At 33.1% G+C, this 26515-nt stretch overlaps 1 protein-coding gene across 2 annotated transcripts in view; it reads right to left on the reverse strand.

The window, feature by feature from the left end:
• LOC148626267 (E3 ubiquitin-protein ligase HECTD1-like) overlaps nucleotides 1–26515 on the reverse strand; it is a 32591-nt gene that overhangs the window by 1363 nt on the left and 4713 nt on the right. Inside the window, exons 5-40 of one of the 2 annotated variants that reach the window (XM_088570131.1) lie at nucleotides 23041–23252; nucleotides 22632–22708; nucleotides 21584–21682; nucleotides 21168–21291; nucleotides 20176–20434; nucleotides 19818–19959; nucleotides 19462–19638; nucleotides 16934–17338; nucleotides 16547–16711; nucleotides 15968–16105; nucleotides 15561–15707; nucleotides 15221–15309; nucleotides 14742–14756; nucleotides 13879–13987; nucleotides 13272–13406; nucleotides 12712–12854; nucleotides 12411–12554; nucleotides 12004–12084; nucleotides 11657–11755; nucleotides 11151–11311; nucleotides 10680–10856; nucleotides 10246–10439; nucleotides 9939–10067; nucleotides 9145–9586; nucleotides 8416–8708; nucleotides 8000–8156; nucleotides 7771–7859; nucleotides 6457–6587; nucleotides 6214–6271; nucleotides 5484–5652; nucleotides 4655–4865; nucleotides 3987–4323; nucleotides 2787–3403; nucleotides 1857–1932; nucleotides 623–719; nucleotides 177–327 (exon numbers count right to left, since the gene is read on the reverse strand). In XM_088570131.1, the coding sequence (XP_088426257.1) occupies nucleotides 177–327; nucleotides 623–719; nucleotides 1857–1932; nucleotides 2787–3403; nucleotides 3987–4323; nucleotides 4655–4865; nucleotides 5484–5652; nucleotides 6214–6271; nucleotides 6457–6587; nucleotides 7771–7859; nucleotides 8000–8156; nucleotides 8416–8708; nucleotides 9145–9586; nucleotides 9939–10067; nucleotides 10246–10439; nucleotides 10680–10856; nucleotides 11151–11311; nucleotides 11657–11755; nucleotides 12004–12084; nucleotides 12411–12554; nucleotides 12712–12854; nucleotides 13272–13406; nucleotides 13879–13987; nucleotides 14742–14756; nucleotides 15221–15309; nucleotides 15561–15707; nucleotides 15968–16105; nucleotides 16547–16711; nucleotides 16934–17338; nucleotides 19462–19638; nucleotides 19818–19959; nucleotides 20176–20434; nucleotides 21168–21291; nucleotides 21584–21682; nucleotides 22632–22708; nucleotides 23041–23252 (6249 nt within the window). The remainder of the gene's footprint in view (nucleotides 1–176; nucleotides 328–622; nucleotides 720–1856; nucleotides 1933–2786; nucleotides 3404–3986; nucleotides 4324–4654; nucleotides 4866–5483; nucleotides 5653–6213; nucleotides 6272–6456; nucleotides 6588–7770; nucleotides 7860–7999; nucleotides 8157–8415; nucleotides 8709–9144; nucleotides 9587–9938; nucleotides 10068–10245; nucleotides 10440–10679; nucleotides 10857–11150; nucleotides 11312–11656; nucleotides 11756–12003; nucleotides 12085–12410; nucleotides 12555–12711; nucleotides 12855–13271; nucleotides 13407–13878; nucleotides 13988–14741; nucleotides 14757–15220; nucleotides 15310–15560; nucleotides 15708–15967; nucleotides 16106–16546; nucleotides 16712–16933; nucleotides 17339–19461; nucleotides 19639–19817; nucleotides 19960–20175; nucleotides 20435–21167; nucleotides 21292–21583; nucleotides 21683–22631; nucleotides 22709–23040; nucleotides 23253–26515) is intronic. The other variant, XM_088570132.1, reaches the window with a different exon arrangement.

Here is a 26515-nt window from a genome sequence, read left to right on the forward strand (position 1 = left end):
TACTCCTTGATATACCTCAAGTATAACGAAATTTCCATATTCATACTGGTATTATTTTGCATTACACAAGTGACATTTATAAGCTGAAATATTTCAGGAACAAAACACACATTATATGTGAAGACAAATTGAACATTGGAACCTTATTATATTCACTGTAAAATATTAAAACTAACCTTTCTTTAGAATATCCAAGTTTAGGTTCAGTGTAAGTTAGTATATCATCCCTAGACCATTCAGGGGCCTGATCACCACATAACAGTGAAGCTAACTCTGTAGGACTAAATGAATGTAACTTCTCCATAGAAAATACAGCATTGAAACCATCTGTAATGAAACAAAAAACAATATATATCAGTGTAAAATAACTATAGTGTGCACTTCTTTTTAAAATAAGAAAAAATGCTTCATATTTTCCAATACCCTATATCACTGTATATGAACAAATTGAGATCAGATTTATGAGTAGATATAAATAAATAGAACCAACAACAACAGGGGTACTTAATCTTGATGCATTTAAAAGAGATAGAAAAAAAAATTATATAGTCTACAAATTAAATCCCATAATGTATTAGTCAAGCCCCATCAGTCTAAAAACAAAATTGTTTTTTAGTTTTACCTCTAAAAGCATCAAGCTGTCTCCTGATACCACTGTTCAGACAGAAATCAGTAACCAGATCCACATACTCCTCAATATTCTCTAGAGTTACCTCCTCCTGGAGAAAAAAAAACATGTCAAATAAAGATCAAAAGAAAATACTGTAGGAGAACAAGTCATTTTCAGTAAAAAATCAAAAATGAAATTCTTGACAGAGTCCAGTTTTAAGGGTTGGGGCAAGTATGGACACTCCATTTGACTTGATAAAGCTTTTAATTTTAATTGCGATTTGACATTTGCAACTTGATAAGAGTTTGACAAGAATCAAAGCGGCACCTTTTTTTACCCCTATTCCTAAATGGTTCCAGTCACAACCTCTATGATAAATCCCAGTCTTCCGTTTGTAGTATAAATCAGAGTAGCCCCTTTTTGACCCTAATTCCAAATTAGATCAACTCACAACCCCCAACGTAAATTCCAGTCTTTCTTTTGTTGTATGACACCTTGTGATATCATTTAAAAGAGAACTGTTCAGTTTTACTCAAATTATTTATACAGGACGTCAGGAATATGCATGTTTCTGGACTGTAATTCCCAATTAAAGTCAAAACCACCAAAATTAATCCAAGGCATTCTTTGGTGGTATGGCATCTTGTACAATTTCAAAGAGATCCATTTACTTACAGTAGAGTTAATATTGTCTTGACATCAGGATAATGTTTTTTTCCCCCTGGCCCCCTTTGGCCCTAATTCCTTAGCGGTTCATGTCTTGCCCGCCACTATCAATCCCAGTCTGATCTTTGTAGTATGGAATATTGTGGAACAACGTCATCAATACCTGTATGCTAGTTATGTATTAAATTCAATGAAATGCTTGTTTAATAACCTTTCTTTCGTAATTTGGAACCTTGTTATAAAACTTTATCAAGATCAACAAACAATTTAGATGTTTTGCACAAAAACCATCTACGGATGACAACACAAACAATGACAGTGCCATAAAAAGACCAGATTTTTTTTTTCAGATACAAAGTGAAGGATAATATAAATAAATTATAATGTTCCTTAAAAAATAAAACATTATTATTATATACCAGAACATCCATGAGAAGAAGGAACAGTTAAAACAAAACTTCTCATGGAACAGTTAAAACCATATCATAAGATAAACTTGTTATTTGATTTTTCATATTTTAATATTTATAAAAAATAAAAAAAATTGCAAAAACAAATTTCAAGATACTTATTTACTCACATCTTCTCCATTTGGTTTGAGGTCATATGATGTGTAGCCATATATCTTTGAGGAAGGATTGAACTGGAAGTTTATTCTACAACAGAAATTATTTAATAATAAATACACAAGTAAAAAGAAATTATTGGCAAAAGAGTGAGGACAAAAAAATAAATTAAAATTCCTTCATCTTTACAATATTTCAGGATTTTTTTTCCCCAAGATATCATGAACATATTGTTTTTTTTTTGTTTTTTATCTCATCTTGCAGAAATCATAATAATTTTTGACAGAAAAAAAAACTGCTCCATTAAAAGTTCCTACAAAAAATATTCTGGCACAGTTAGAGTAAATATTTTTAACTATGTATGTTCAACAACCATTTTAATTTTTGTTCATCCCAGCATGTAGGCTTTGACATTCCTTAACAAGTACAAATGTAAAAATATATTACACTCCTATAAATTGTTGTAGACTGTTTAAGTATAACAATAGAATATGGATTCTGCTATTGTATCGTTTTTATTTCCAAACTGACATCACGACTACACACAACATTAAGTTGCATACATTGTTGTACTAGGTATACCACCACTTGTACAGGACGCTGACATAAGGCAGCAGCCAAAATCCCTTACAACCTGCCAATCTATATTTAGCCACATATCAAATTTGGAATCAATCTGGAACAGAGATTTTAGGGATGAAAACTGATGGACAAGGTGATTCACATATACCACCCACTGTCTGAGTGAGGGTATAATACATTTTAATCTTACTTTAAGTCCTCCTGTCTATATTTATTCTCAGGATCAGCAGATACCACCCACTCACTGAGTGAGGGTATAATATATTGTAATCTTACTCTAAATCATCCCATCTATATTTATCCTCAGGATCATCAGATACCACCCACTCATTGAGTGAGGTTATAATATATTATAATCTTACCCTAGATCCTCCAGTCTATATTTATCCTCAGGATCAGCAGGATTTCCAAGTCCTAACTGCTGAATCAATATGTTTTTCTGATCAGGTGTCAAAGTCTTATCTTTCAGAATTTTCTGTTTTTGATTTGAGAGATCTTTAAGCTGGCTCAAAAACACAGCTCTGTGAGTGTCAATTAATTCAAAATCCTCATCATTTAGAATTCCAGTAAACCAAGCTGGTGTCTCTGGCTGTTTAGGTTTTGGCGGGTCAAGGATCAGTTCTTTGTCCATGTCCTCAATACTGTAGGATGTCGTATAGCTGGTCTGGTTACTACTTGGTAAATCTGAATGGTACGATTCCATGGAACTTCCAACAGAGCGATGAAGAGATTGTGTGTACTGTTGTGTAATATGGTGACCTACTTCACCCATACACATCAGTTTCAAGAATGGCATAGATAATGGAATATCTATAATACGCTTGTCTTGTAGACATTTGGCAAGAAGTGTGCCGAGAAACTGGTACAGCTGTTCTATGTTGTGCATGTCATGGCTATCCTGTGGATATGGAGCTGGGAACAGTCCACCAATCCTCTGGATGTAGTAACCTGGTGGCTTTATACCATGACCAATGTCAACCTGTAGTTAAAATATATTGTAAGCACAAAACAATAATAATATCAGAATATTGAAAGTTTCAGATATATTGCAAATATAGTTAATGTAAAGCAACGTTATTAAATGTATTATTAAATTTAAAACAAATTTGGCTTATTTTTATTTTGAATCAACACCCTTTTTGCCATGTACTGGTAGCCTACAGTTTTATTAATAGAGGAAAGATTCATATGAAAATCTCCATTATAGATATTCCAAATAGAAGAAAACATATGGAATTAAAAAGATATTTTCCTTAACAGAATTAAGGAGGTAAGGGACACAACTCTTACAAATCATCGAGACGTTTGTATACAACATTTTACATCAATCACATTTATGCATCAAAGTAACTTGAACTGATTTCATTCTGCTTCAAATTAAAGCTTGATAGGCTTTGTAGAAATTGAATATGATACAAACATATCACTGAATTAAAAGTTATGTCCCTTACCCTAGGTCTACCTCCTTAATTACTGTTTTTTTGAAATAGAAGAAAGGGTGTGTGTAGGTCAAGTTCAAACAATTTTATTAAATTAAATAAAATAAGTATAGTATTACAAACCTCTCTTTCCAACTTGTTTAGAGCCTCATCATCACACAACCACAACCCTAGCTCCTTCTTCTGAATTTCAGCTGCAACAAGAGCATAAAACTCTAAAGTGGGACCCAAACCAGTTCCTTCTTCTCCTGAGAATTCTATCTCTAGTATAGATTTCCTTTGTGAGTGGTGTTTCATTACTTGAACAGCCCATTCTAAGAAATGGTCACCTCTTGGAACTTTAACTCGTTCATGTTTTAGACGACCAATTCTGTATTCACCACCTTCATCTCTTCGTGGCAAAGCACCTCTGCTTCTTTCTAATGTGGCATCTCTTCTCTCTTGTAACCAAACTATTGACCTGACAAAAGAAATATCATGAGATTAGAATATATATTGAGAATGGATATGTGTATATGTCAAAGAGACAACAACCCCACCAGGATGAAAATGGCTGAAAAACAATCTGTTGGAAATGATTTATTTCAGAAGTGACATCAGCAGTTAGGAAGGGAATGTTTTAACTTTTAATGCAGAAACAGAATGTATGTTATAGGAAGTCTCACATATTTCCAATGGTGTAGATATATAACAACATAGCTGTGCATTATCAACATGGTCAGATAGATCTGTCCCTCATAGACAATGCCTAAACTCTTATTATACACTTGATTTCTACCATCTAAACCTACCTAGAGCAACCAAATGCAGTACAAGAGAAGTAAAGTTGTCTGGTGTCATAGGAGAACAACATGGGACACCATTTGGTTAGTTTCTCACACCAGTCTGGCAGTGCATTACTAGCTAACACTAATGGATCCTGGATCTGTTGGACTAATTTATTGGTTATCTTCTTACTACAGAAATCACCAGGAGGAAGGTTTACCAAACCTCCTATGTCATCTGAAAGATATGAAACAAATCTTAGATTGTAGAGTGGACCTAAAAAATGCACAGAAGAGGACCACTGATAAGAATTTATTACCTTAAAATATTTTGTTTACATGAATATGAGAAGGTTAGTACTGTTTCATGATTCTAATTTTATACTGGCATCATAGTTTTAATAAAGAGAATGTAAACCATTTATCTCATTGATTTGTTTGTAAATAGAATTATCAAATGCTATTATTTTGAGTTCATCAACATATCCAAAGAGTACAAACAGTAATGTTCAACAAGAACCATATCATATTTCCCTACCAACATACCAAATATGGCCACTGGCAAGAATTTATTATCTTAAAATATTTCCTGTACATGAAAAGGGCTTATACTGGTTTCATAATTTTGATAAAAAGATTGTAAATCATTTACCTCATTGATTTTTTGTGAATGCTTCACTCACTGAACTGATCAAAATGATCAAAATGCTATGATTTTTATCATCAATGTCAACTTATCAAATAAGTACAAACCATAGCATTCTTCAAGAACCAAATCATAATTACCCTACCCTACTTACCAAAGTTTTGCTTCATAGACTGTTCTACCAAATCATAATTACCCTACCCTACTTACCAAAGTTTTGCTTCATAGACTGTTCCATACCAATAGCATACAATCTCTGTAGAAGCTGGAGTACATGGTCGATGGTACAAGCTGCCGGATCGTTGTTCTTAGGTACGTCAGACTCACTCAAAATCTGGTTTGTATCAGACTTGCTCTCAAGTTGGTTGTAAGTAGAATCCTAAAATAAAACCAAAAAATTTCATCCTCTTCATATATTATTGTTATCGATAACACCTTGAGAACTCATCAAATAGTTTTACCTATGAACACTGTGCAACAGAAAGGTATTTACTGTAATAGCATCATGTGTATGTTACCATATAGCAAGTTGTTTAGACGGGTGTAAAATTTGGAGATTTTAAGGCAAAAAGGTATACCAAAAATTTGGTGGTTGACGGATGTTTAGTGGTGCACAATGTACTGAAGCCAAGAGTAAAAATTTTGAGGAATTTATTTCGGTGTTTTTAGACTGCAAAAATACTGAAAAATTAGCATGCAGCAAAAAATTATCGCTATGTGGTATCCCATACAGTCAACTAGTAACTAAAATTTTTAACAGATTCGGCACTTATATTCTATACATATTTCATGTTCTTTGTTGTGTGTGTCTGTTTATCATTCTTTTGATTTCCACTAGAATCTTGGTTCCCTTGATTACTCTTAATTTATTTCAAACAAATTTTCAAGTGTTAAATATGATAATAATTAACTGTAAGATGAAACTTTTTCAAACACTCACAGTCATTTTTTCTACATCTTCTTTCACTTCTCCTTCTTTCAAAGCTCTGTATACAATACTGCAAATACATTATAGTAAATATCAATGTGTACTCCTAGATCAAACTAACAAAGTCACATATGTAACATGATTTTACAACATAAGAAAGATTCTAATAAACTACACAATATAATTTTATTCTGCATTTCAACATGAATGAAGCAACATCATATCAAAATTTAAGAACACCTGATAAACACTTACGTATATGTAGGTTCCCAGATTCTCCTAAGCCTCTCTGACTTGCTGCCTGTGACTCCCTGTATCAGTAACTTTTGTATAAACCTGAATATACACTGTTTATCTTCTGTAAGGACTACTTCTGCATCTTCCAACTAAAAAGAATATCATATACCATTTTATCTACTAGTATGATAAGTGTACTGGATATAAGAAAACCTACACTTTGTTTTAAACAAAATGTTACCAGCTATTACATAAAAAGAATACCCCAACTCAACCATTTCAGTCAACTTAAGTCATTTTGTAAGCAAGAAGTAGATAAGTTAGAAAACTGAAAAGAAGAGAAAAGAAGTCATCATGCAAAAGCTATATACCAAATTTCTAAGCATTCTCTCAAAAAAGGAAGAGAAATCTGTACCAGGAAAAAATAAGAAACCAATGTGATAACAATATAGCACCACTCCAATGACTGGGTATATAATATGGAACAGAACATGCTGAAGTTTACACCATGTTACAAATGGAACAGGAGGTGCTGAAGTCTACACCATGTTACAAATGGAACAAGAGGTACTGAGGTCTGCACCATGTTACAAATGAACAGGAGGTGCTGAAATTTACACCATGTTACAAATGGAACAGAAGATGCTGAAGTCTACACCATGTTGCAAATGAAACAAGACATGCTGAAGTCTACAACACGTTACATATGGAACAGGAGATGCTGAAATTTACACCATGTTAAAAATGGAACAGGATATGCTGAAGTCTACAACATGTTACAAATGGAACAGTAGGTGCTGAAGTTTACACCATGCTACAAATGGAACAGGAGGTGCTGAAGTCTATACCATGTTACAAATGGGAAAGGAGGTGATGAAGTCTACATTTTGTTACATATGGAACAGGAGGTACTGAAGTCTACACCATGTTACAAATGGAACAGGAGGTAATGAAGTCTACACCATTTTACATATAGTACAGGAGATACTGAAGTCAACACCATGTTACATATGGAACAGGAGATTCTGAAGTCTACATCATATTAGATATAGTACAGTAGGTGCTGAAGTCTACACCATGTTACATATGGAACAGGTAGAGCTGAAGTCTAATTCTACACTATGTCACATTATTCAACATAAAAAAATAAAGAGTTACTTACAAGTTTTTATAAGGACAATGTATTCTCTATCAAGATGAAAAACATATGGTGGAAGTACATTTTATAAGCAGCAGGGTGGTTACAGGTAAAATTTTCTAAAAATTAAAGTGAATTAATATTTAACTAAATCTTTTAAAAGTAATTCTGTGTAAAATCTAAAGCATACATACCCCTGGCAAACATGGAGCTTTTATACAAAGGACAAGCTTAGGCTGCTGTACTGGGTAAGAGCTCTCTGGTGAAGGTAGTGGATCCTTGCCTGAAAGTATACATGTATAAGTAAAATGATGAAGAAGAAAAAGTTTGTCAGATTTTCAAATCTTGCTGAAAGGGCATCAATATACATAAAAAAGTAGAACTGTTCCAATTTTTTTTTTCTGATTTTTGTGTGCAGTTTACCTGGTGGTGGAATTTCAAAGTCCTGAGTTTGGTTTACATTTGTTCTACCAGGTCTTGGGTCAAAAGCTGGGATAAGGGCAGAGAACTGTCTCTTCAATACATATTCATCATCCCAGGTCTTTCTCCTCTCTCCCCTCATTTCCAAATCCTCCTCCTCCTACAAGATATAATGAGTGAAATTAGAAGAAGATAGTCCGATCTTTACATCTGGTATGAAATGAAATGGTATGTTTGAAAGACTGGTTATAACTAGTGGACAAGGTCAGGGACCCTTTGCTAATAATTGATGCAGGTAAGTACACAAAATGATGCACAAAAGTTAGGCTTGGCCCATCTGAAAGATCCTATATTTATGAACATGCAGCAAATTAGTGTATAAACTGAAAGCTCACACCTTCTTATTCAATTGTACATACTAGGACATCTTCGTATAGTTCATCATCTTCATTTTCCTCATCATTTTCATCATCATCTTCATCAGGGACAGGTAGGTCTTCTTCATCTTCCAGCTCTGCCAATAGATTGGTTGGATGACTGGTCTCTAAGAACTCATTATCACTCTCACTGGAGGTAGAGGTCAGGCTGCGGGTCAAGGCCTGACTCAATGATGTAACATTTGTCATTGTTTGGGTCGTTGTTAATGTGTTTGAGGTGGCTGCACTAGACGATGTTAAGCTTGGGTAGCTCTGAGCAGTACTCAGAAGGTTGCCTATAAATAAAAAAAAAATACTGTCAAACAGCCAAAGCAAACAGCTAACATGATCTTTGAAGTTTAAAAAGATTGTCTATCAATATTCAATTTACAGTAAAACATATTAATTTTCCAAGTTGCTAATTTTTGGGGAATATGTCAAGTGAACATATTAACGGGTTTCAATTTTTTTCTAGTTCAAGAAATTATCAGCATTGTATAGAGTTAAAAATTAATTTCTACAGGTTTTATTTTTCAAACTTTCTTGTTTACAGCAAAAATTAACACATTTAAAGTAATTCAAGAAATAAAAAAAAATGTTGGATTATCAAAAACATTCATGCCTTACCTATTTAACTTTCCTTTTCTCTAATTAACTAGTAATATTTAATATTAAAGTCATTAGAAGTTTGGAGAGTGCACCATCTTACTTTAAGGCAGACCAAATACTTACTGATAGCATTTTGTGAAGCCAATCTAATACTGTTACTTCTGTTATTCATTCCAACAGTCCCTAAATTTTTCTTGGCAACAGTAGCAAATGACTCCAATAAGCTGACTGTCTGCTCCATGCTGGTTGGCAGGTTTGGTACACTAACACTCATAGGATTGGTAGGAGAACTCCTAGTTGGTAATTCAGGACGTTTGTTTTCTTTGTTATGATGTGTTGTTGTCACAGAAACCACATCTACTGGTGTTCCACCCTCAGCACCTTTGACTTCATCCTCATTATCAGCTTCTAAAAGTGTGGCAAACTCTGACACAGTTACTTCCCCTGATCGGTTGCTACGGTGAGTGAATAGAGGTATGTTTGAATTATTGTCTTCATCAACACTACCCATTAGCCTGTTAGAGCTGGCAAGATTGACTAAATTGTCACTGAGATTCTGGGCCATCTGTAAAACAGAAATAACATTTCATTTCATACATATTTACATCAGGAATACACATTTTATGTACAACTAGAAAAGACAGATGCCTCATTCAAGAAAAAAAAACAGTGAATCATACATTTTTATAGACCTTATTCTAGTAATGATATAGCCTTTATAGCTGATGCAACCTGGCATATATATATCAAAACTTCATTTAAATACAGCCTGGATCAAGACTTGTAAACTGGACTTAAAGAACAAATTTCACACAAATTTCAAAGCTATTTCCACTTACGGTGAAACTCTGTTTTTGGGAATGATGTTAATAAATATGTCCAGCAGAATATATGGGGCTATTCCACACATGACTTACAGATTTAACTTTAGAAGTGAGGTTTTCAGCTGACGCTGCCTGTCCAGTACTAGATACAGAAGGTTTGGTCTCCTCTACATCTGTCAGACTTGGTGTAGAACTGCTTTTTCTACTAGTTAATACACTGACCTGAAAAACACCAATTCTTACTTTAATTAAACCAATAACTCCTTAAGACAAAACAATGGCTGAGTTGTTTAAACAGTTCCTAATATTTAGCTGAGAATCAATTTTCTAAATAAAATGGCAGTATATTACCTTGAAAACAATTTACAACTTTTTTTTACTACATGAAGTAACAACTTACTTTAATTTTATCTGAGGCAGATACTCCTGTAGATGCTGTAGTTTTGACCTTAACACCTCCTCTGTCCTGTCTTGCAGGTATCTGTCGCAGGTTGTGAGGGTCATGATTAGGTGAAAGTTGAAGGTCATACTTTCCTTCAGCTCCCATTCTGTAAGAATTAGTACCACCAGCATCCCAGGTAACATCAATCCATCCTACAAAGAAAACATAACCCTTTCATTAATTAATTTGAGTAACTTCAGACCACATTACATGCGTATTTTAAAACTGCTACGGTATACATGTATTTATTTATTTTTCACACTGTAAGAATCAATTCATTTTTTATCTCAAATCAGATTTAATTGTTGATAAAGACATTTTGAAGATTTTCAGCATGCCTAACACATTTTTAAAAGCCTTGCCCTCTTCAGTTAGTAAATTCAGGTACTTACCATTCCTGAGTTCACTGGTAATGGTACCTTCTCCAGGAGGATTCCCATCCTGGTCCCTCCATTTCCAGTCCATACCCCTCACAGCTCGGGCTCCAGGGACCATCTGTTTTAACATCTGAGTCCTGATGATCCTCCTCAACCTCCTCATGTTAGCCTCAGCCTCTTTTGCTGCTTTTCCTAAATGTGAAACAATCAGGTTTAGCTTTAACAAAACATATCAGAGCTTATTATAAAGCTTTTATAATAAGCTCTGATATGATATACTTTTTTTTAAAATGACAGAAGTATTTTGAGACTTTTTATTCTGGTCAACCAGGGTCATTAAGCCAAGGAAGAAAGAGATTGACTCTTGAGTAAATAGAACAGAGCAACAAAAACAAAAAAAAAAACAAATTAATTATTAACATTTTATGTCTATTTGTTTCACTATTGGAACAAAGCATTTAAGAATATTAAAACCCTATTTTATACCCAAGTCATCACAGACACCAGTAACAGTGCCATATATCTCCAGTCCAGACAGAGAGAGATAGTGTGTCTGTCCACTGGCATTCTTTCCTGTCTGTTGTATACGGATATGTCTCCAGCCTTGGGCTTCCTCTGGTGGGTTTAGAACAAATGAGGCTGTAGATCTAAAAATGATCATTAATGACATATGAAAAAATAACATAAAAATAAATTTTTAGGGGAACATAATAAGGTTTTGTGACACTTGTGTAAACTCTTCAAACTTCTCTCTAAAACAATTTTTCAATTTGTATCTTATTCTTTAAATGAGTTTAACAAAAGAAATTATGTATAACCTACATTTGTTAATAACCCTGAATAATTCAAATACCTGTCTATACAAGACACTACTTAACCTCCCTTTAAACCATACCCCTGTCTATACCAAACCAGTTTTAGAGTCCAAAAGAGGTTCAGTTCAGACAGGTTTCACTGTATAACTCTGATATGAAACAAACAATAATCAATACCCAGGTTCATTCAGTGAAGTGTCATCTTTATGTTTCTTCAGAGTCAGCCATGTTGTACCATCTTTTGAAACCTGTAACTCCCAGTTTCTTAATGCTGACCTGTAATAGCGAGACATTTATGAAATACAAGCCTGCTTTGAAAGAAACACATACTTTCATAAGAGAAGGAGGAGCTGTTTAAATTAATCTTCCATGTTGGTGTCTCCAATTCATACATTTTGGTGCACTATTAAACACCCCAAGACAAACTTTAATAAAAAAATATATACTTTTGTCTAAAATTCTGAAGCAATTTATCCCAGTAATTGGAAATAAACATAATTTTGTAAAAAGCACACAAGACTAACCTGCCATAGCCTCTGGCATGTCTAATGGTATACATGGATGGAATCAACCATACTCCAAGGTCTATAGCAAACCAAGCTTTCCTGAAACATAACAAATTATAATGGAAATGATCTCATATCAATTTCACAAGCACTTACTACTGAAAAAGAACAGTCAATTAATTTTAGTGACATATTTTATATTCTATTTCTGGTTTTTTTTTTTTTTTTTTTTTTTTTTTTTATAATCCTGTTACCAGGCAATGTTATAGAATCTCTTTACTATATGGAATAATTTGTTTCGCAAAAATTACCTGAGATACAGTATAGTTTTGCAAAATAATTACCAACCTTACTTCAAGCTTAAACTGAATATTATTAGCTTTAGAAAATTCTATATAAACATTTAAGACTTTTTGAGTACTAACTTGTCATCATTAGTATGACAGTTGAGTGCTGCACTATCTCTGCTAAGGATATCCTCTAGTTTACCATACGGAAGGTTTCTACCTTCAGATGATGTAACCACAACCAACCCATAGTGTGCTGGGTTTACCCATTCATAGGCAGTTCTGAAATAAATATATAGATTTATACCAACAGTCAGTAAATTTTGATTCAGTATCATTGGGTAACACTGAATCTCAAAAAATCATTTAAACTATTTTAAGTACTCAGTGTCAAGAAGTTTCTTACTTATTTCTAGATTTCTAAGATGAAAGAACTTACTTTGAGTTGGATCCTATCCAGTACATCAATCCATTCTCATCAAAATCACTCTGATATTTAAAGCTGATATGTCCAGTACCTTCCTTCAGTTTCTTCACAAATGTAAAGGTTTGTCTGTCATAGTCATACCACTGCTTGGCAACCTAAGATGTAACATAATAATATGTACTTCTTAGATTTACAATCAAAACAAAGGACAATATAATTTAGTGGGTTTTTTTCATGTAAGAATGTACAGTAACAACATCTTACTTTCAAAATAGGCTAGATCCTTCATAATGCAGGGGAGAAAAAATAGGCTAGATCCTTCATGATGCAGGGGAGAAAAATTACAGCTTAATGTTACTTAACCATAAATTAATATATTTAAGACGTGGTGAAGATATTTTCTAGCAAAATAAAATAAGAGTTAAAGGTGAATGTTAACATGAATTTCAAGTTGATGTGCTCTATTATGAGTAGGATTTGTACATCAGACATCTATAAAAAAAAAAAAATCATTTTTCCACTAACAAGCTAACAAATCATATAATTAACACAAGTCATAGCAAAATACATACCATTTTCAACAAATATCTTTCTAAAGCAGCAACATTGGTTAGAGGTTCCATCTTAAGATTACAACCACTTCTATCTAACAGAGTTGTGTCCCCTGATGACCTTTCCAGTCGGAATCTTATTCTTCTTGTTAAAATCTTAAAACAAAATGAAGAACATCAATCAATATTTGCATTATACTGTCAAATATGAGTCAGGTGTAATCTGTCAGGACAAAGTTGAATATAAAGATCTATTCTAAAATATTCTAGTCACTTCTTGTCACTAATTAGTGAGACCAGTATTACTTTGGCCAGAAAGTCCTACTCTTGTGTCATGTCAGAAACAAAAAAAGTTACCTCATTTTAAATATTTATTGAAGACCATTAAGTAAACATATGTTAGTGACGAAAATACAAAAATACAGAACTTTGTATGTGAAGCTCCGAAAGATGTGACTTCCTGTCGGACTGAAATCAGGCTCTCAGTACTTGTGAGCTATTTTGCATTAAACACTGTAATGAGGACTTTGTCCTCTATTAAAATCACTCTTCCATCAACATGAGATATACTCACAAGTAATCTTCTTGTAATACTTTTTAAAAATTATCTAACTCAAGTTTCCTTTACCTGCAATCCATAACCAGATCCAGGTAGATCATAACTGTACACAGGTAATTTCTCTACAGATTCCAGAACAGAAATAAGCTTCTTTACTAAAGCAATGGCTGGGGTCAATCTACATAAAATACAAATGGGTAATGTACAATCTTTTTGCTGCTATGATTAAAAATCATGTTTCACAAACTCTTTTGAAATTTTACTCTAATGTTAAAACAATGCATATTACACGCATAATTCACATTTTTAAATATAACTGATTCAAAAATTATCTCACTAAAATATGTTAAAAGAACATCAATCCCAATGTCATCATCAAATTAAAAGTATAAAGATAGTCAGGATGTTCAGAGTAAAGGGTATGTCATCCAGCATACACAATTAAAATAAACCATTGACAACTCACTTTGTTAAGATATATTTCCTGCTATACTGTTATTTCAACATTTCATTTTTTTTTCTCATAATTATGTAACTACGTCACATTAGATTGATTTATACCTCTAATACTAATGTTCCTCTGAATATGTTATATAACAAGTATAAAGCAAGCAGCCTGAAAATGTTAATTATCCATGTAAAAGCTATACTTGTAACTCTAAAACAATTTCAGTTTCTCCATTTAAATATCTAAATGAACATTTTTTTTATGCATATATGTTAAAGTTAAGATTCACTGTGAAATATTTATGAAAGGAACATATCACTATCTTTAAACAAAGAAAGAAATTCATAAACCAAACCATGCTTTGAATGACAATTAAACTGAAATCCATTTTCATAAAAAATTATCAATACATGTATTCCAAGCATTGTATGTAAAGCAAAAGCAAAATAGAGTTTTCCAAAGTAGAATAAGCAATAAGGCTTACCCTTCCTCTGACATGCTTCAATTACAAAATTTACAAATATAGAATATGTTCCACTTTACTACTACTCAACATGTATTGACAGTTATATGGAATAATTTGATAAGGCAAATATGAGAATGATTATGTAGTGGATAGACAGGGGTGAATCTGTGTGTTGTCTTATGGATATTTTCCCCATCATTTTGCTTACTATGATTATATACAAAATGTATATCTAAATAAAAGTATTCTTAATTCTATAAAAAAAGTCCCATTCATTCTAATGAAATATTTAGAATCTATCATATTAATAACATGTACAATATTTACATAATAAAATACTAGTTTTTCAATTCTCCTGTGGTAAACAATGTTCTTAAAATAAATATTTTAAAGAACAAAAATCCTGTGTTTTATGTACAAATTGTTAATGTGAGATATTGTCATGCTATTTTATTGTTTTTATCCAACCAACAGTTATTATTATTAAGGATACATACTCTCCTTGATCCTGGAAAATTGTTCTGAAGATATTTATCCTTTCTTTAGTTCTCTTCTTACTATCTTTACTGTCAGAATCTTCTATTGTCTATAGAATTCAACAAAAAATATTTGATAGTAAAGTTTTATTGGCAACTTCATAACTTATCCAATATCCATACTGCCTAGTACTTTCTATCTCTGGCTTCTTTAGTAATAATAAAATTTTGGCAATTGCCAATGACAATATTATGCCAAATCCACTGTCTATTATTTTCTAACAAAAACTTTCAATACTAAAAATAATTGAAAACTCTAAGAGTACTTAACAGATTTGGTTGTGGCTCCTGTAACACTTACATTACTCAGTATATTGAGCAGTGTCTGTACCAGTCCACTGGAGTGTAACTCATATGAAGATACAGTATGTTCATCCTTCAGCAGGTCTACCAACGACTCTAGTGACTGCCTCATATCATCCCTCCAAGTAATTTCACCATCTGGCGACTGAAGACATATAACTTAGTTCTTATATGGTACATATAGGAAAGTAAAAGAACTTGACTTTTTATTTTAGAAGAATTCAAAGCTAATTTTAAATCTGTCAAAAGTAATACTAAATTTTTTAATAAATCTGTGATTACTTCCTCTGTTTTCCTTATGTTTTCATTTTGTATCGATATATGTTTCATACTTGAGTAAAAGATAAAATAACTTTTGACAGTTCTTTTTATTAAGAAGAAAAACATGTATCAAGTTTGAACTACCTTAACTTGGCTAATTTGTTTGGCACAGGCGGTCTCCAAATGTTGTACAATGACCCTGATCTTAGCTACAACACCTCTTGGCATTGCTTCTGCTGCTCTGAAATACTGCTCATATATCTCCCTAGCTTGGTTCTTCACCTGTTAATAGACAATACTTATATGAAATTTTCATCAATATGATGAAGTAAAACCAATACAAATGTACATTTAAAAACATAAACAATTGTTGGTGCTGGGTTCGGCTTCCTATTTCAATATTTTTGATTTTGAGTACTTCTTGCATACAATTTATTCTGGAAGCTTGAACTTCCTATGTAATTGATTCTAATGCTGCTGATGAGAGGTTACTCCTTGGAACATGTGTATAGCATATCAAAATGGCATGTATGATTCATTAATAAAGAGACATAGATTTGACCATAGAAATTTAAACATTGCACATAACACGTTCAGTAAACAAGGAAATGGACTGTTGAGAACACAAATGTTACTTTACAGATTATATCTAAGAGACAGGACTCCATATAAATCAAATTTTAGATGTATGTATTCATGTTATTTATACATGTTATTGCATACCTTCATTTTGACTTCCTCTGTTTTGGATTTGAATTTTTTGCTTCTCTTTCCTCCCCATCCTGTAGAGAACTCTGCCCCTAAAGAAGTCTCTGCTGTGAAAGAGTGTTTGGTTCCTCTGTTTGATTCAAATATAAATCCTGGTACTTCTTCTTTCAAAATAGTTGACTAAAATATAAAGCACAAATTACTTTTCAAAAAACAAAGAAGCAATGTCAAATGTTATTCAACAGACAAAGTTTTGTAAACTACTCAAAGTACTGTCAATCAAGTTCTACAATTATGACTTAAAAAAAAACAGGCAATAGATATTACATAAGTACAATACATATAATGACAGTTGACACTGTTTGAAAAAATAATTCCATCTCCTGTAAAATGAGTTTATACCTGTTGGCCATCAGCATTATGAATATGCAACTCTCCTTCTTTCTTGCAAGAGAGTGACCAGTTTCCAATAACCACTTTAGCTGCCGCTGGGTGTGACATGATAGGCTGACTGACAGTTCCACTCTTAATCAGACTACGAGCTCGCTGGAGCTTCTCTAAGAACTCTCCACGATTCTCTGAACTGTCTGAGCCTCCTTCAGGACTACCACTGGAGTACATTGTGGCCAATTTACTGTCTAGTATGAACCTGAACCATCCATTACTACCATTGGAGAGTTCAAGAGCTGCAGCATCACTCCACAAATAGAGGCAGTCACGACCTCTGACAATACACCAATCCCTCCAATGATATGGACGACCTTGGACTATCTCTGAGGCATCTTCAAGGACTGTATCTTCCTCAACCTGTAATTTGAAGTCAAGCATTTTTATACTACTGTCCTTCTAAAGCTGATTACCTAGTATATACTTAAATACAACAGATTGACAGAAGATGCATTACAACAAGACTTTTAATAAGTTTACTTTGTGCAGGGTTCATACACATTTTATACCACAAAATTCAAGGACTTTTTAAGGACTTTTAAGGACATTTTTTAAAGATTTTTAAGGACCCTGATTATCAAATCATCAAGGCTTCTAGGTGTATTGCTTGAGTTAGCCCTTTCAAGCCAATCACCGTATACAAGCATTTCAAGCCATCAATTTGAGAACTGGCACCTGCCAGGCATGGTTTAAAATTCTCTCCCTAAGTTCGAAGTACTTTTTTCTCAGATCTGCGAAAACAAATAATCAACACTGTCAATTCAATTTAATAATAAAATGAACAATAAATCAAAAGTGATATCGTTCTCTACGAGTAAAATTACACATATGATTGGATTACTTCTATTTACAAAATTCTCAGAACGACCACATAACCAAAACTGCAGCACATTCATAAAATAAAAAAAAAAAAAAAAACTAAATTACTACACGCCAGTTTCACAGAAATGGTACAATTTTTAGAACAGGGAAAAAAAAGCTGATTGCCGATATTATAAATTTTGTACGTAAACAAAGAGTCTGATGTCCGATGGTCAGGAAATGTTCTGTTCTGCAATTAAAAACACTTTTATATTAATTTGAAAGGATATCAGATTCACAAGGACTTTTAAGGACGCCCCGCGCAGGTCCGGGTGTTAAAAGAATAGGCCTGCAGCAGCGCTAAGCTTGTCGTATAAGGCAACTAAATAGTGCTCAGAAACCTAGCCGGGGGCTAGGCGCTCTGCCCACAGAGCAACTGGGATGTGTGCCCTAGGTGGTGGAATGGGGTACCCCTGGCATGTTACATGCTGGGGTTGTCAGGCTATAATACGGAAAACCTGACCGCAAACCAAAGTGGTGCACCGTGTTGGGAAAGATGCCACGTTCCTCGCACGTTAAAGAACCCTGCTGTGGTATTCGATAGTAGGAACCTTTGCGCTCCGCCACAGGAGGCTAAATTGCCCTACCTTACCCATCCCCCCTTTTTCCAGAGGCAATCAAAATTTGTCGACCCTATTATCCTTGTGACCCATCCTTTTTTTTTTTTTTTCGTTTCATGTTCATTCTATCATCCATTTCATGTTCATTGTCTGAATATAACTGAAATATTGCTGCTCGGACGTTAAACCCCAACAAACAAACAAACAAACAAACTTTTAAGGACCTCTTTTGAAATTAAAATACTTTCAAATCCTTTAGACTTTTCATTTTGAAGTACAGTCGAACTTCACTCGCTCGAACTCGGATGGCTCGAACACCCGGGATGTCTCAAACACAATTCAAAGTACTAAAATTTTCTCCTATATAATCAATATAAATAACCTTGGATTTCTCAAACTGACTAGCAGGTCCGTTCGGTAATAAATTTTAGGAAATAACCCTCACTAATTCGAACTCGTCAGCAATTTTGTCAGCTTGGGTAATTAAAGGTGTGAAAAACTGAAACCCTATCATTAATCAGTGTCATTTTAGTTAATTACAGGTAAAATTTAAGTCATCACTAATTAGGTAGTTTTGATCTTTAACATAATACTGAATGAAGTTCGAGAATGTTCGGAAGTCGGTATGATAAAAGCATGAAAGAAAATTGGATGAAAACAAATTATTGACCAAGGAACTCCACAAACTAACACAACTTCATAGGAAGTAGGCAATTTCTAACGATAAAGTCGAACTCGGACCGGCATATTTGTAAATATACAAACTTCAATTTCGCGAATTCCCAATAACTCGAACACATTTCAAAGGTCCTTTGGAGTTCGAGCTACCGAGGTTTGACTGTACTTTCAATGATTTTAAGCAGGTAGTCAAAATATAAAAAAAGTCTAATAAAACATCAGAGAAAAATCAAATCACTGATTTATCCTATATTACAAATAAAACCGACATCATTTGATTGTTGAGAAATTATTTCGGCAAAAATATCTGACAACATTTCTACAGTACAGTTTAAACGAAAAGAAACAATAAGAAAAGGCATTTCATCTAACAACAGTAGTAACCTTTTCATCAACAGCAATAGCTCCTTCTGGCTCTTCATAAGGACCAACAAGTGACTGGACCCTGCCAAACAATCCAAGTCTACCAAAATGTTCCAGGAATATTTCCTGACTCTCTGTGCCTTTTTTCATCAGGTCTAATATGATATGTAGTATTATCTGATGATTCTCATCTTCATCCTGCATAATAACAACAAAGGTATGAGTTAAATGGTCAAATAAATATTTCTCTTTCTCATTTTTAAATTAAAAGGATAATATTTTTCACACTTTACTATAAATGAGAAACTGATATTAAAAGTTCTTTGAACTTTTGAAAATTAACAGATTCTCAAATTTCTTGTAAGAAAGCAATATACCTCATGGTCCAGGACATTGGTCATCACTTCGGTAAGACCTGCTGCAAAGCTGATAACATTTATCTCCAGATTGGAGAGTTCACATAACAAATCATTGGTAACATAATGGATCATCTTCTTCAGTAAGGACAAACAAGATTTTCTGAAAATAGAATTAGTTTTCATTCTATATTCATTGGTAATATTTCAAAACAGGTGTTATTTCTTCAAGATAGTGAAGCCTAGATAAAACGAAGATAGATGAAGAAAAGCTTGTCAACAGCTTTTTTGAAAGGTAAAAGTACAATCAGTATGTAACATTTAAATTGCACACTTTGTCTTAAGTACTTAAAAATGAATTAAACATTACACAACATACCTGACAGAAGGCAACATAGTGCTTTGAAAGACATTGGTAAAAACAGGTAACAACTGTTTCAGGTAAATAGGGGCCACTTCAGGGTCTCCTTTCGGTTCATTTGATTCTTCTTTCTCCTCCTTTGGAACCTCTTCTGAAGGTGCCTTGTCTGGTTCTCCCTGGATAGCCTCCCCTGAGGTTGTTGGAGATGGAGGGATCGTTGCAGCAGCTGTAGATGGAGCAGGTGCTGGTTCCCTGCTTGAAGCTGCCATCCAGTCACCTAAAAATAGATGTATTGCATATGCATTTTAAAATAGTATTTAAACCATCATAAACTACATTATTCTCTTCATTTAAATTCAGCCAAATAGTACTGCAGTGTAAATCAGGAAGACTAATGCAAAGCTAGCGTTCAGTTGCTGCATACTACATGATATTTGTTTATTTCACCTTCCCTTTGACTTTTGACCCTAGAAATCAACAGAAATATACTAAGTCTCTTTTTCATATCCATTAAAGGGCGTACATTCTAGCTTACAGAAGTTGTTACAGATTGATAGAAGCATTTCTATGTCTACAACCTTTTTGGCAGTTGGGTAACTATCTGAGTACAAGAATTATTTCAACTAAAGCCCACATTGAGGTTTGCAGTAATAATAAGTTTTACTGCTTTAACATTTACAGATATATAAACCTTTGACAGAAAATATCTCTGTCCTCTTATTAACAGTTAAAGGCATATAAATGAATTGTGACTAAGGAGGCCTACAAATTCTCAATTACTGGACTAGTGTCTGAGTATGGCAAGAATTGAATACCAAAATATTACGAGGTTACTCAGTATTAGAGTCTCTGTCTATCCATACATTAGAAGAAAAAAAAACAAAAACCCATTGAAAGATCATTTACTTACTGCCTGGTTACAAGATTATTGCTGAGTAAAATCAACTAGTTTTCCAGTACTAACTCCTTAAGAAGCTAAACACCTAGCTATGACCTGATCTAAACCATACCTGGAGATTGAAGAATCTGTATGACCTCTCTATGACCCTCATCACCTCTTTCTCTAGCTTTATCAAGAGGGGTTTTACCATCTTCATCTCTTAGTTCTGGATTAGCACCATATCTGAGTAAGGTCTGAAATGATATTTAATACCTTTAAATCATTGATTGCACAGAATTATCAATATCAGTTTTTTTATATTTCATGCAAATCAGTAGTTCATCATTAAACTTCTCATGAAAACAATCAGGAAGACAGTTTAATAAAAATTATCTCACATGTTTTGAAAATAAAAGCAACAGACTCCTCTAAACAAAAGATTTTCTTCAGTATGAGGACTGTATCTATTTATCTACTCTCATATGCACGCCAAGCAATATCACAAAGGCAACAATTCAAATGTCAACAAAGATACTGAGTACTTACTTTGACAATTTGAGGTCTACCAAAACATGCTGCATAATGTAATGAAGATGACCTTAGGCCCCTATTCACATCAGCTCCACGTTCACATAAAAACTCTACCTGTTGTCATAGAAACAAAGGGAGTGATGACATTTTGATAAGGGTAGATAACAAAACATAAAAAAATGTTTGTTACATGTAGTTCCTATAGCCAGCACTCTACAGTATTGTAGAACTGCCTAATTTTGGTCCTGTAATCTGATGCTTTATAACATTTATCACTTTAAAAAATTGTCAAGCATCTGTAAATCTATATATCTAGAAATAGCTCCAGCCAAGGCCTTCAGGATGCAGCAAAAGTTTTCTGGAAAAAAATTACCCACAGCAAATAAGGTTACCACAGAAACCATGCAAAAATATGCGAAAATTTGCAAAAAAAGTTCATAAAAGCAGGTTTAAAAATATCAAATTTCCCGCAAAATATCTTAAATTTTTATTTCATCCCCTGAAACTGTCCAAACTTTTTCCTTCGAAAACCCCATCCTCATATGGGCATCGCCGTTTAGATTTTGAGCTATTTCACTTTGTAATCCACTTACTAAATTTAGCATGGTAAAAAATTGACTTACTTTCACTTTCACAATGAAGTCAAATTGTCATTGAAAAAAAGCCCCTTCAACATTGAAAATATATAAAACGTTGCAAAATACTTTGAAAAGTCCCCTTTTTCAGAAAATGTTTTATCAACAATAGATTCTTCATTTTTAATCACTATAGCAACCACCAGTTTCCATTAATATCATTTTTCATCCCTAGCCAAAAGTGCGAAACTTAACTAAACTGTGGAGTGCTGGCTATAAAAATTGTCAATCTGAAACATTTAGCACATTTCTTTCTTGATAATACAATCATTTTTCATCTTTGCCAGTATAAACATTTTCCTCAAGCACTCATACATGAATTCAGTGGATGAAGTTGTTTCTTATTCAGCGTCACTGAATATTATAGCTCCTGATATAAATGATAGCTATCAATCAAGATGATGTAAAGATATCAGTAAGGTACTTACCATTTCTTGAGTTCCAAAAGCAGAGGCCCAGTTCAATAAAGTCTGTCCAACATCATCCATAAAGTTCACTTCAAATCCTGTTCAAGATTAACAAAAACATCAGACATTTCAGTGTCGATACTTATAGTTTTATCAGCTACAAGTATACAGATCTACTATTTACTTAATATTTATCACAAATTCACAATATAGAGCAAGAAAGCTAAGGAACCAAGGGTGCTGTAAAACTTGAAAGCATTATCAAATATCAAAGAAGTAAATTCAAACATGACTTAATTTCATATAGAACTAAAGAAGTTAAGAACTTCAAGTTCTGCAAAAAACAATAATTTAGTTACAGTCCTACTAAAATCTTGTTAATAACCAAAACAAAAGTCTAAGTTGCTACCAATCATCCAAAAAGACCCACCATTATCCACAGCATCAATTAAAGCATCTGTATCTTTACTACGTATACAATCAATCAGCTGGCGATGAGATCTTTCTCCTGAACTGTCCATACGACGTAAACTTGAGATTCTACTACTAATACTGGATACTCCAGCCTTAGGGAGAGCTTTACGTCCTTCAAATAACAGGACCAGTAGGAGATCTACTAAACGCATAGTATCTAAACAGCATCTAAAAACAACCACTTAAATCATTAGATATGAAGTTTTATTTTAAATCTGTACTCCTGAACATACAAAGAATACACACTTTATTTAAACTCATCAAATGTTTTTCTCAGTTACATGTATTAGTGTATGTTCAAGTTATCTTTAAAAAATAGGCAAATGACAATACAACAGAAAATGTCTGTTTAAAAACAATTTTAAGGTTGAGTCTGACTCAATCTTGAGCTCTGATACAAAACTGACTGACAGTTGGACATATTGTTTTGGAACTTGTCTAACTGCAATTCATTTTCAACTTTGCCATTTTTTCCTATAAAGCTATCTAGTCTGTAAGTTTCAGTTGAATCAATTGGTTGTTCATCTGAATCAGTTCTATTAGTTTTGCCATGACTGAAAAAAAAACTTATCCACATACATGTACAAGTATATCTAAGTAAACTTAGGAAATTAACAAAAAGTAACATTTCCATTCTAATAGGTACTTTTGTAGACTTTAGTGATTTCACTGATAAGCTTAATTAAGGGGTGCAAATGTTTATGCTTTGAGTACTTCATGTATTTCACTACCATGAGTAACTGTAAGTTTAGTCAAAATAGTCTCATTTGCATGTGATGATTACTGGTATCCCAAGAGGGCTTATTCCCAATAATTCATAATACATGTAATTTATATTTAATGATATAATCAATTTCAACAATACATGTTTATGTGATTACAGACTGAAGTTGATCAGGAAATATATTTTAATTGAAAGACTACTTGTTCCTTATCATGTCTGTATTGTCTTTGCAGATCACAGACAGGAAAAGACTAGGATAGATTAGTACTAAACCCATTAGGACATCAATGTCAAATTGTAATGCTATTATGACTATAGAAAAAAAATAAACACCAAATTATTGGATAGGAGTTTAATTATTCTTACTAAAATAATACAACAATGCCAGGTCTAATCATAACTTCCTGGATCGTTATTATATGTTGATTGTTATTTTTTTTTATTACAGGTACACACAGTCACGCCTCAACTTGCTACTTCTTTTATCCAAATACATGCATTCAAAATCCATATACATGATGATGTTGACCTAAATGTACATTGTAAATACAGTACATTACAAATCATTGCATGAAAAAAAAAATAAAAAAATAAAGAAAAAATAAAGAAAAAATAACACAGATCATTATGAAAATTTGTGAAAAATATATGAAAAATATAAATAAGCCAATAATTAATGATGTAAAACATTTCAATTTATCAAATAACTTGAGCTTTGATAATTATATGTTCTAATCTGTCTCCAAACTTACTCTCCTACATGTTTTTTTTTTCAAATTGTTTCAATAGCTTGATATTCTATACCTATATAAGATTGTACATTTACTCCATCTTGTAATGATGGGAAAGGATGTACATAGCCATAGCCTGTTATCCACTCCCTTAGTTTATTTAATGAAATATCTGAAATTTAATGATGTAACAGATATACATGTAATTTGTAAATAAAACCAAATGTCTCCTAATTTGTAAGAGTATAGGACTTTCAAATTACCAGTACTGCTAAAGCAATTGAGAAGATTCAAATTTAAATGACACGTATAAAACTTTAAAATACAAGTATACATTTCTTTAAAAATTTCCACAAGGAAATATCAATTCTACACCTAAGTTTCGGTCATTTTTTTCTAGCACTTGTAAACAATCAAAGATATTACAGGTTTTTTTTTAGCTTTTAACAAATTCCACTGAAATGATCATTAATCACATGTGTAACACAACCTGCACAAGGAAACAGATTAAATGACTTTGTACCATACACATGGCACTTCCACTTCACTTTAAGTAATGTGTCAAAACATCTTGTCATATTTCAATAGTGTGAACTGTTGTGTGATAATACATGTATATTGTAATTAAATGCTACAATATTGCACTGGATGGGTACTAATAACCTATATGTCATATCTATGGGTCTGTCAAAGGACTGGATGATGCGTACATTGTGTGTTGTGGTGTCTGTGCTTGTCACTTGCGCTTTCAGCCATATTGTTGGATAGCAGCTTGCTGTGAAAAGGGAGCAGATTACATGAGTCTTCTCTGCCAATTATAGCCTATCATACAGTAAGACCCAGAAATGGGATCCTTCCCACGGTGACAGATGGGAAATGGGCACCCTTGCAGCCCCAGGCAAAATCATAAGGTCTTGGAGGAATCTAGACCCTCTGATGCACAGTATGCCAGGCCCACTGGTGTGCGGATATGCCCTGACACCTGCAAACCTAGATCCCGACTATGGCAGTAAAAGAATATTTACTGTTTAGTCTTTATTTTTCCACAATACTGGCCTTTCATGATTTTATTGATATTTCCCACTCATCCATTTAGTGTATAGAATTTTACCTGAGTACACTCATATAGCCAAAAACCCAAAGGTGTAATAGAAACATGACCAAGAAATTGTCATAGAATATCCAATTAAAATACTGATTACTTTTTTTACGGTATAATCATTGTATTAGGAATATTAGTGATGCAGCTGTTGAAAATATGTCCAACTTTACAAACGGGTCAAGGGTAGGTTCCAGAAATTTTGGACTGAAAAGGGAACTTACAGGCCGATCGACTTATACTCGAGCATATATGGTATACATATATTAAGAGTACCCCCAACCTGTACAGCTTTTTCAAGTTTATTAAAAAATCTATTTTCCCTTTACATTAATAAAAAAGCTAATAAAAGACTTCCACACTAAAATAAATGATATGTCCATGTAGAAACGTGGTAGTCAGACGTAAAAGAGTAATAAGACATACATGTACAGATTTATGCAATAAGTATAATATCTTTAGAGACATTAAAAATTACTCCCATAACAATAAGCGACAACAATGTATCTTTACCATCATACTGGATAATAAATACTTTGTAATATGTTTGTTTGGTTCTGTTTATTGTTTATCTAATATAAGATGCATTCACTATTCATACTACATGATAATGCATGGAATGTCACAGCTGATTTCAATCAATTAGTATTATGTTAGCTGCTCATGTGTAATATATTTGTTGGTGACTAAAAATAGCAAATAATATTTACTAGTACATGTAAATGTATACAAATAACATCATATTCACATGTATACAAATATTACAGGTGACCTCATTCCTGGACAAAACTCTGAATAAGTGTTAATGAACTCATGAATCATGCAAAAGCACTAATTAATGTTATTTACTATAAATGTACATGTAAAAGGTACATGC

Source organism: Perna viridis, chromosome 2 (genome assembly GCF_037379345.1).
Source record: "Perna viridis isolate PV_CMFRI_1.1 ecotype Kerala chromosome 2, ASM3737934v1, whole genome shotgun sequence".
In the NCBI taxonomy this organism is placed as follows: Eukaryota; Metazoa; Mollusca; class Bivalvia; order Mytilida; family Mytilidae; genus Perna; species Perna viridis.